The 11,053-nt window shown below is 34.3% G+C and overlaps 1 protein-coding gene across 1 annotated transcript; it reads left to right on the plus strand.

Annotated features, from left to right (window-relative positions):
• Window positions 1-1,158: 1,158 nt before the first annotated feature.
• LOC136803967 (uncharacterized) lies at window positions 1,159-10,036 on the plus strand. The gene is made up of 12 exons (XM_067060697.1): window positions 1,159-1,697; window positions 2,161-2,234; window positions 2,414-2,544; window positions 2,736-2,825; window positions 3,065-3,245; window positions 4,882-4,997; window positions 5,362-5,437; window positions 5,877-6,020; window positions 6,184-6,264; window positions 7,640-7,879; window positions 8,204-8,353; window positions 8,710-10,036. The coding sequence occupies exons 1-12, from the start codon at window positions 1,168-1,170 to the stop codon at window positions 9,660-9,662; spliced, it is 2,766 nt and encodes a 921-aa protein (XP_066916798.1). The 5' UTR covers window positions 1,159-1,167; the 3' UTR covers window positions 9,663-10,036.
• Window positions 10,037-11,053: the final 1,017 nt, after the last annotated feature.

The following is an 11,053-nucleotide window of genomic DNA, read 5'->3' on the forward strand; positions in this document are numbered from 1 at the left end:
AATAATTTTGATTGGGAGCTGCCAAAAATAATGGAGTTCCAGTCCCATAGATTTCATGGATGGAGTCACATAGTGATCATGGTCAAAACTAATTGATAAAGGCTGTGGTTCTAAAAACAATGTTCCTGCAGCTAAAATTGGTTAAAAATGATCTCAGCTTCAAAATTTTACAAAGTTTGCTGTTTATTTTGTTTTAAAACTTTTTCATACATGATTCATTGGTATCTTAAAACTCTTTCATCTACACGGATAAAAGATTTCAAATTTGGGTAAATTTCCTGGTTTAACAGGGGATTTGACCATTGACAGGTTGACACTACCCCTATTTGCATTTAGTACCCTGAAATACCAAGCGCATCTGACTATCGGGAGGTCGACACCACCCCTATTTGCACCTAGTATCCCGCAGCACTAAGTGCATTTGACTATTGACAGGTTGGTACCACCCCCTATTCTGCCCGGTTTAATGGTCTTGAGTGGCCGACACTCAGGATAATCACTATTTGAAACCTGTCAGTATCCTATACAGCCCTGAGGTTGACACTAACCTTAGTGATTTTTCTCTATTTGATTTATTATAATAAACACAAACCACAACATATATGGTACAAATCTACAAAGCTCCACATGTAAAGTAAAGTTTGCCCAACATATTAGATCTAAAGTCCCAGAAATAAAACATCACTTTCCCATTGTTTGACAAACGATTCGAAGCAAAGAAGTCTTGAGAGTGAAGCAATTAAAGCTCCCACATTGAAAAAGGCTATTAATATGGATATGACCAGTCTTTTTTGCAGTTAGTATCCTAAAAGTACCATTTGATTGACTTTAAATTTATGGCACACCACCCCTCATAGCAGTTAGTACCCTAAAAGTACCATTTTATTGAGTTGAAATTTATTGTACACCGCCCTATACAGCAGTTAATACCCACAAGGTACTAACTGCAAATTCCAAAAATAAAATATGACCCACCACGTTACTAACCGTTATGATGTCTGGTACCAACTGCATGAGCCCCCCTGGGTTTAAAAAAAATTCCTGTCTATCAAGTAATAAAGACTTCTTAGGTTTTTCAGAAGGTGTCACCCCCTATGGTCACTCTAATAACAGTTTCTTACTAAGAATTAGAATTGAGTTTTTCTTATTTTTTAAGGAAAATTCTCAATGAAAATGAACGATATCAATGAAGCTGAAGAATTACACAAAGAAAGCCTGGAAATATTGGCAAAGCTTGCATCAAGTAAAGCTGAAATACTAGAAGACGATAATGTCATCAGTAATTTCAAAGTCTCTAAATGTTTAAAAAATGCAAAAGCAAATTGCAAAGTTTGTCAGTTAGAGAAATGTAATGGAACATGCGATAAAGAAAATCAAGTCATGGTAGATCAAGCAGTTCAAACTCCTCAAAAAGAAAAGACTTCTTCTGGTGATCCTGTTACACCAACTGCTAATTTGAAAATGTTAGTTTGTGCAGCCAGTGTCTTAACACCAGCAGTAGATGAAATTGAAAATCAGAAAAGAAATTTATTCACAGACAATATTGGGAGAATCCATATTAATAATATACCGGACAGTGTACTGCAAAATAAGTTAGAGGTTCCCTCAACTCTGGAACCAAAGAGTAAAAAAGGACAACAACAACAACAACAACTGCTTGGTAGAAAGGAAAAAAGTCTTGGTTTGCTGTGTAAAAGGTATTTATTGTGATACTGTGCCCTACTCATATTTTGTTGTTCTTTAACTAAGAAGTAAAAGTTTTCCCTAACTTTGAGGTCTTTAATTTACACTAGGCAGAACCTTAAGCATTCTGCTGGATTCCAAATGTTTTTTGGAAACAAACAATAGTTGGGGCACCTGATTCTATTACATATTGGGGTAATGCAAATCTTCTACTCGTGTTGGCAGTGTTACTATGTTAAATCGTATTCAAATCATTTAGGTGATTTTTTTCCTGCAAATTCTTTTATCCTTTAAAAATTTTACCTTAAAGTTTTAGGAAATAAAAGAAATTTTGACCTTGCATTTTGCTGTTATAGTAATCCATGATTTTGTCAAGATTTTCAGAATTGGTTTGAATACTGATGTATGGTTTTGCCTGACATGAGTGCACTCACATTTCAACTTGTCTAATACTCAAATCTGTTGACTTTTTCATAGATTTTTGGAAATTTACCCAGAGTATTCTTCAAATGGCACGACAATATTATTAGATGATGTAGTCAAATTATTAAGTAAGTCAACAGTATTCTTTATGTAAAAACCTATTTCCATAAAAAAAAATGTAGTGCTTTTTTTTTAAAGAACCTAATTGTGGGACCTGAAAACCTGCAAATCACCACAAATACCTCTGGCTCTAAAGGAATCGTCCAATATTATATGAGTGAACTTTACTTTTACCTTTGTTTACTAGGTATCGGTAGGAGGAGAGTTTATGATATAGTCAATGTATTGGAAAGTATGGAAATGATGGTTAGACAAGCCAAGAATAAATATCTTTGGTATGGAAAAAGTCGCCTAAGAATCACTCTCACAAAACTAAAGGTAATGTTCTTCAGATAAAAACCTTGATAAGGCTGGACAGACTTCAATGACTAATTGAACTGTGCCTCTTATAGGTCAATGGTCAAATAGTAGAATCAGATCCAAAAGTCTTATTCAAAAAAATAAAGTGAAACAGATTAACCAGACGTCAGCATCCTTTATTTAAATAATGATTTTAAATCTCTTTTCAGGCTTTAGCACTCCGCGTTTATGGGAAGAATTTTTGTAATGTTCAAAGTGATTACAAATTGAAGAAACACAGATCATCCACTGCTTCTAAAGTAAGTGAGCCACGCGTTTGAAAAAAAAGCTAGTATACAGTCAAATGTGACATGATATAATCATGCAAATCAGGGTTTATGTTTATTGAGCAAATTTGTTTGGGACTTGAAATACTCTTTAATAATATAATGTGTATTGTTTGAAAACTCGTATGTAAGTAAGTAACGAATTTAGAAAACCAATTTCTACTTTTATTCAAATATTTTAAATTTTAAATTCCTTTATTCGTTATTCTCAGAATGACAGAAACCCAATGTCAATACTGACCGATCCTCAAAGTGATGCGTCAAAGAGCGGTGATTCTGATTCTGCAACATTGCCCGACACTTCACATTATCAACCAATACAACCAAAACCACCAGCTTCACCACAATTCGAAAGTGATGACCTTGAGGACACAGATATGGAATATGTTGATGGTGAGAGATGTTGAATTTTTTTGAGTTTTCTCCATTAATACAAGTATAAAAAATCAGACCCATGCTTATTTAATGCCATAATATTTCAGCTATCAGTGGAAAGGTTCATTGTTACATTTTTAGTATCCTATTTTTAAGTTAGGGGTTTGATTCGATTCACCAGTTTATTTTAAACTTGAGATTTAGCAAGAGAAAACAGGCTTGCCATTTTACTGCCTTTTCGTATTGCTTTTAATATTATTCAGAATTTCACCCTACTTTTGGTTCATTTATAAGGACTGCTTTACAGTGCCAGGCCAAAACAAATCACTACTGTTTATTATGGAATCAGGGCTCACTTATTATCAATATTTATAGTGTTTTAATTTTGTCAAATCCATTTAAGTGTTGTGGTTTCTCAGGAAGACGAGCAGCTAAAATATTGAATATATATTATGTTCGATTGACCTTGAACATCCTGCATCTCCCTTCCCTCATTTGGTGGATAACTTTTCTCTTTCTTTAGTGGATAAATATTTGTTCTTGGTAAATCGCAATTCTCCTTGGTGATTCAATAAATGGGAGGTCTCTTTAAATTTTAAAATGACTATAATTTATTCTAATCACATTCTGATTTTTTAGCTGTGAAATCAGGTGAAATGTTTTATTTCAGTGTTCAGAATAAAATCTAACTGCTGTGACTACCACCAATTTCCATTTGATAAGTAGCTATTATCAAAATAATGAATAATGGAGGGACTATTACGTTCTTCACACATTAGGTCTTTAGAGAATATTTACTCACTTTTCATTTTATTTTTGAATAATTGGAGCTATATTGCCTACCTAATTACCGAAGTTAAAGGTTATAATTTGTTTTCCTATTTCAAGTACAAAAATTGATTACTTTCATCTTTAATTGTACAGCCATCCAATTTCATCTTTCATCATTTTATTGGAAAATAAATGCCTAGCATCAAAATCCCAATTAATTAGATGTTTGAATTTTGCAATGTCTTTTCTTTTTGTAAGGACCGCTGTAATTTAAAATCAACTTTTGGAAGAAAAAGAAATGTGTGTACACGTGTTTAATGCGATTCCAATGCCAGTGGGATAAAAATATCTTTTTGTATTATCTGTCAGCACAAACCCATATGAGTAATTAGAAACAGACAATTAAAACACGTTTCCACATTTTCTTTATGGAACATATCATCCAAATTAAAATCATCGTAGTGGAACAAATTTTCATTAACACCCATCCAATGCCTGCATTTTATTTTCATACTATATATATAAGGTCCCAAGGCTTTAAAAGATTGAAGTCACTTACTTTTAATATTTAAATTAAAAAGAAAATTTTTCCTGGTTTATTCCTTTTACAAATTTTTTAAAATTAAATTTTAGGGTAACTTAATTCAGTAAATGTAGCTGTAAATCCCTTACACGTTTCACTTTGTATAAAATCCATTATGCAGTATAAAACGTATGCCATATCGTGCTGTATTTCTTTTCTAAAAACAACTGTCAAATATTTTGTTGTTATAATTAGAAGGTCTAAACACCGTGTAAATACATTTAATTTCGATCTAGTCAAAACTATATTACTAAGTATGGAAGTGTGTCAGAAATTAAATGCAGACAATTTTTCTCTTAGATGTGACATCTTCGATAATGGATTATATCATATCTAATGAATCGACGAAAAAAGAAAATAGCCGTTCTCTAGGGATCTTATGTCAAAAATTCATCATGTTGTTTATGGTAGCTGAGGTATGTTGAATATTTTCTTCATTTATTTCGATATTTCATGCCCTTTTGTTAAACTTCCCTGATGCCAACCCACTTCTATCATTTCTGCTCATTAATTAGACAACGGTCCTATCCAAATTCCAAATATTTTAAGCCCCACTTAAATTGTGCTTTTATAAATATTCACTCGGAAGCCTATTCCCTTTTCTAACCCACCTAAGTATTTCTAGAACTGTCTGGGTTAGTCTAGGTCGTGCTAACAAGGATCAATATCTTATGTTGTTAAACTCAACAAAAAAGATCACGTTCTTGCATTCCAGGCATTGAAGGTTACACAATCAATTTTATGTAATTTCTATCGCTATCTCAATTTTTGATCTTTTAGAATAACGTTGTAACGTTAGATAAAGCAGCACGAATTTTATTGAACGAAAGTGACGAGGGACCAGCCAAGTACAAAAGTGAGTCCTCTAAATTAAACCCTAAAAGTATGATAGTATCATCCCATACTTAATAAACCAAAGGGCATTTTTGGGGTATTATTGTGTAACACATTTACTCCCATTAAGGTTAGGGCCTCTTTAAATCTATCTACCCCAGGAACCAACCAGTAGGTTCACCCTGAAATTTCTGAAAATTCCAGTCTTTTTAAGTAAGAATTGAGTGAAGCTGGAGAAAGTGTTCGATATATCTCTACTGTCATTGCTCTTATCCTTTGTCTAGACTAAGGGATCACTGGTTTTTGTCAAGTGCATACCGACACAATTATCAGCTCACGATAATATTATTTTCATTCGATGTACCTGTAAAAAGTAATCAATGCAAAGATCACAAAGATCTCTAAAATTAGCATAGACTGATTAATTTTTATGCTTATTACATCCTTTTATTTATTTTCAGCCAAAGTCCGAAGGCTTTATGACATTGCAAACATCCTGACCAGCATTGAGTTTTTGGAGAAGACCAACTCGTATGAAAATGCTTCAAAAAAGGCTGCCTACAAATGGGTGGGACTTGATTTGAAATCATTAGACTCGGAAGATGGTAAGCTCCCCTTTTACATACTATAATCTTGTTTCCCAATTTTGATTACTTTTTTCTACTACATTATTGTTGATTTGTCTTATTTGTTACGGTGCCTTGCGTGATCCTTTTTCATATAGAAACAAATTCTCTCATAACATTCCTTTATTCAATTTCTTACTAGGAATCAAGAAAGCTTTCCAATCGTTAGAATTCAGTGTGACCAGGCATTCACTGCTGGCCCAAGTTCCAAAGAAACCCTCTGGTATGACAGTTTTCATTTGGAAGCTTGTAAAGTTTTGTAAAAGTCTGACTCTCAGCTTGAACATAACGCTGACATTGTAGTCTGATGACCGTCGTTTTGACGTCGCTTTGTTAGAGTCGAGATTTTAGTTTTGCTCTGACTTTGAAGCAATTCGAGAATTCAAAATAAATGCCCCGAAAGAAAAATGTGAAATTATCATTGTGCATCTGGGTGCCAATTGCATTCCCCGACAGAGGAATTTTAACGATCTTGTAAATTGAAATAGGAAGATAAGTCGGTAATTTTAGAGAGACACGAAGGTTAAAATTAAAAGATACACACAGCAAGACAGCTGAACATAGATAAGGGGAAAAGGTGGCTAAGGAAAAATGATTAGTGCCCCTTAAAAAGGTGTTCAAGGTGCCACAATTTCAACTACGTTCACGTCACAGTATCCCTGAGTAAATATAAGTTTTTAAAGTCTTTTTGAGCTTTTCTTTTCTTGAAGGTTAAAGCCCCCATAGTTTGCAAGTAGATGTGAAACGAAAGAATTCCTAATTTCAGAACAAAATTCGATTGTTTTTTCTTTCGACAACTCGTGAACTACACGTTGAGTTTACACAGTCTTATGCAATGACTAGGGTGGCCCTTGAATATTGTCCCTAGCCGACTTGGCTACGTATACCAAAACTTTATTCCTAGAAAATTTTTGATCTACTACAACTGTTTTTCACTGCGAATGAGGAAAGCCCGAAGTTTGTTTGTCAAAATTTGGTGGATAATTCATGATGGCAAATTTCGTGCTCTATCTTCCCATTATATTATTTACTAATTCTTTAATTAGTTCTCTTGTACATCTATTCCCAGTTGCTATATGGAATCTCGAGTATTTGCAAAATAATTAATCAAGGTTTAATTTTCCTTTGCTCAAAGGAAAGCCCATTTTGCGACCTTTGTGATGTTTAGCTGTATGTCTATGAGAAATAATTCTAATATCTGGCAAAAAACAGGGGATTTTCTTACTTTTTTAAGACAATAAAAACCACTAAAAACCTTTTGTCGGCTCTTAATTTTAATATCATGTTGATATGAGCGGATTAAAATGTCTTTGAATTTTTTCTCACGTGAATAAAAAGCCCGAGGATTTTATCTGATGCCAAAATCTCCGAGTTTCATTCTATCAAATTTTCATGACATTGAAATGGCATACTCGGTTAAGTTTTGAAAAAGGTTGCAATAGTTCTTCTATTGCATGAATAGTTCTAAATCCTCGGAGATATGTTTCAAAGTTTCTTATGGGTGATGACAAAAGAACCCCAAGAGGAAGTCATTAAATTTTATCTTAAACTGTTATATTTGACCCACGAGTGGCTAAAATATGGCATATTTTTTTCAGATTTGGCTTTGAACACGAGAAAATTACAATGTCGATCCGCCTCTGCGCAACAACTCACCATTAGCCAGCCTGGTAAATTTGACGAAGCTTTCAAAGCGAAATTCCCTAGAACGTATTCAGCAGTTGCTGTCTCATCCACCGGCAATGACATTAAAGAGGATCCTGAAAGTGATGGTTTCGATATCTCTCAAATTGAAGAAGGAGAAATTGTTGACGAGGAAAAAGTCAAGTCCACCGGTGGTAAGAAACGTACTAATGTTTTACAGTACAGTAGGCTCAACTCGATCTGAATCAAATTACTTAAATTATCGGCGGGAAATGTTACTCAGAGCAAGCCGCTTTGCAATCTTTTCCTATAAACTGCATGTATATCGTATTACGAAGGGTCTATTACACTGGTCCAACATTAATTCTTCCGCTTAAATCTATCATTCCTTAGTACTTCAAATATTGGCAATCCCTCACCGGTACTTCAGAAAGTTATTGAACTGTTTTGTACCACCCAGTGATCATTTGCCACACAATCTGGCAAAGTGATCTATATTTTCGTTTCTTTAATTGCAGGTAACGAGAGTCCCAACCAAGCATTGTTCAAAGAGAAACTACGAAAGCTTCAAGAAGAGTTTCCAGACAAACTCCCCAACTCTGATGTCTTATTTAAGAGACTGATATTCGAACAGTTTGAACAAAATCTTTCAACAGCTGGAAACTCAGGTACTTTTACATTCCATTATTTTTCAAAACATTTGCCAGATTTTTTCCTTATTGAAGGAAAAAAAGCAAAGTTCCTTATTGAGCCCTAAGTCGATAAGAGCCATCCAACAAATTCACTTGGTTAATGCATACTTGACCTCGAAACCCCATCTAGCTTTGCGTTGATATTTTTCAAAGATAATTTGTTTGCTCCACGAAGTAGAAGCTCGCATCACAACATCACAACGCACACAGACACACAGACACACTGAGTTTTTAGTAAACACGGATTTCACAATAAATATTCAAAGATTTATCAAATGCAAAACTTCAGAATCAGTATCTAATCTCTTATTTTTCTTCATCTTCATTTATAGGAGCCAAAGATGGGAAAGAAGGCCAAGTTATACATTTGCAAACATTTGCCAATAACCTGAGCACAACTTCCCAAGCACAACCTCTAGCAACAACAGTCAAAGTTCATTTAGAAACCAGACCAAATTTAAGGCGAAGTCTTTCAGGCGATTTCGACGAAAATGCATTAGTTTCACCATCCAAGAAAATCAAATTGGACTCTCAGCAACAACAGCAACTACAAGTTACCAAGGCAACGACAACAAACACGCCTATGATTAATGGTACCCAGGCTCCACTGACGGCACTCAAGCCTCTCTTATCTTACGTAGCCAGCCAAGCTGCTCACAACGTTGCAAATAACCAACCAACTAATTTTAAAATCTCAAAAGTACCCGCTAATCTAATCACTAATATCACTGCTGCGCCAAGAGCTTTCCAAAAGAACTTAAAATTCGATAGTAAGCAACCCTGTAGACCAATATTAGTATCTAGTTCATTATCGCTACCAAAGTCAAACGGAGGAGTTTATCAAATCATACCCATCCATTGCAAGCCTTTAAAGACATTGGGTGACAAACCAATTCGTGCAGTACCTGTCGTTTTGAATCAACATACTAGCCCACAGCCTGCGGCAAACTTTACTGGCAATTCGCCAGCTACTTCACAAGCCAACAACGTTCTAACAATGCTGGTACGTCAACCCATCGTGACAGTCAATTCACCTCAAGTCATTGTGTCTCCGAGAAATCAAGTTTTCAAGAAACAAGGTACTGAGATGTTAAGTACTCAACAACTAGCTGATAAATATCCTGAATATTTTACACCACCACATATGCCAAATGCAGGAAAACCAGCTGCTAATCCGATTATTTTCCCGAAAATGACACCCGAGACTCCATCCAGTGATCCCAAATGTACATTGAACGCAGTACAAAGGAAATTAATGTCCTTCCAAAGTGAAGAACAGCGTTGATAAGTCTAAACTGACTGAATTTTCAATTTCTTCTTTGATTGGGAGATAATTAACTAAATTACAATATATTGCAATTTCATTTGCAGTTAAAATCGGATTCTGGAACAATTTTTTTAGAAACTTTTAAATTCTGCTTGTACTCTGTTAGTAGTTGTAAAATGGAATTTTATAGATTTATTTTTTTCCTTATTCTTCTTGAGATTAGCTCTTGTTCATGGAATTTTATAATTTCTCTTGCCTCTTTAGCCGCTTGAACTTTATTTTTTGTTCCTTCTGAAATCATTATTTTGTTTTTATTTACTCTAACTTTTTTTTCTTAAACTTATCTCACCAGAAGAGTATACTGCTGGGTCAATACGAAAAAGCAAGCAAGCGATACTTGTGTTGGTTCTTCCTTATTCCCCTTTCAATTAGTCAGAAAGTCTGCCGTATACTATCTTCGCTTTCTGATTTGAATGATGGCGCTGCGATAGAACGTCAGAGGGAACCCCTCGACCGTTTTCGGTCGACGCATGCGTCAACTTTTGAAAATAATTCTAAATTGCGCAATATCTGTGGTTGTTTGATTAAAAATAAAATGCCCGTATTGTTTGTCTTTAAATAATGTTTTTATCTTAGTGAGGAAAACCACAGCTTAATTATTGATTTTGACTAACTGCCATTCAAAACAAAATCTAATTCCGAGAATCTAAAAGTTTACGAAGCAATTCTACAGTGAAGATCTTAAAGAAGAAAACCAATCTGATCACATTGAGAAAATAATGGAAGTCTTTCCTTTTGCCATTAAGAAAAAGTAATATTCGATGCTGTTGCTAATATGTTTACTCACTTTCTTTTTCATACGGCTGTCCTCCTATAATTATCTACTTTATCTTTTATCTACGTTGGAGTGCAATTTCTACGCTAATACGGCAGAAAGTATATTGAATAGAATGCTCTCTCATTCCCTGTGTTAAAAACAAAATAGAGAGAGTTTCGTGGTCGCACGGCTTTTTTAAAATACCCTCTCAATATCTTGATTTTGTTTGAGATATAGATCTTTAGTTGATACAACCAAGGGGATGTAAATAAACCTTCGAGAAGTCGAAGGCAAAATGGTAGATAAGATACGGTAGAAATGAACGAAGATCTGATCAGTGGGTGGTAAAAGATGCTTGTTTATTTTCAAATTGGGTGATTAATTTTACACTTTTTGAACAAAATCTTTTGGTTTTACATCTGAAAACACAAGCGAGGAAGACATTGTTGTTCATTATGTTTTATATACAACAGGAAAAGAAAAAACACTTATAAAATAGTGATTTCTCTTCTGCTTTTTAAAAGTAAAAGTTTATGTTAAACTTTTATGTTTTTTTTCTGCCATTTTAGAATGAATAATTATGGTGTCAGCC

This window comes from Clytia hemisphaerica, unplaced genomic scaffold (assembly GCF_902728285.1).
Source record: "Clytia hemisphaerica strain Z4C2 unplaced genomic scaffold, Clytia hemisphaerica genome assembly, whole genome shotgun sequence".
Classification (NCBI taxonomy): Eukaryota; Metazoa; Cnidaria; class Hydrozoa; order Leptothecata; family Clytiidae; genus Clytia; species Clytia hemisphaerica.

Bases quoted from the DNA above. Each gene is read 5' to 3' on its own strand.
- LOC136803967 (XM_067060697.1), top strand. From the start codon at position 1,168: ATGAAAATGAACGATATCAATGAAGCTGAAGAATTACACAAAGAAAGC. The intron at 1,698-2,160 runs GTATTTATTGTG...ACTTTTTCATAG, and splicing joins CTTGGTTTGCTGTGTAAAAG to ATTTTTGGAAATTTACCCAG. The intron at 2,545-2,735 runs GTAATGTTCTTC...ATCTCTTTTCAG, and splicing joins TCACTCTCACAAAACTAAAG to GCTTTAGCACTCCGCGTTTA.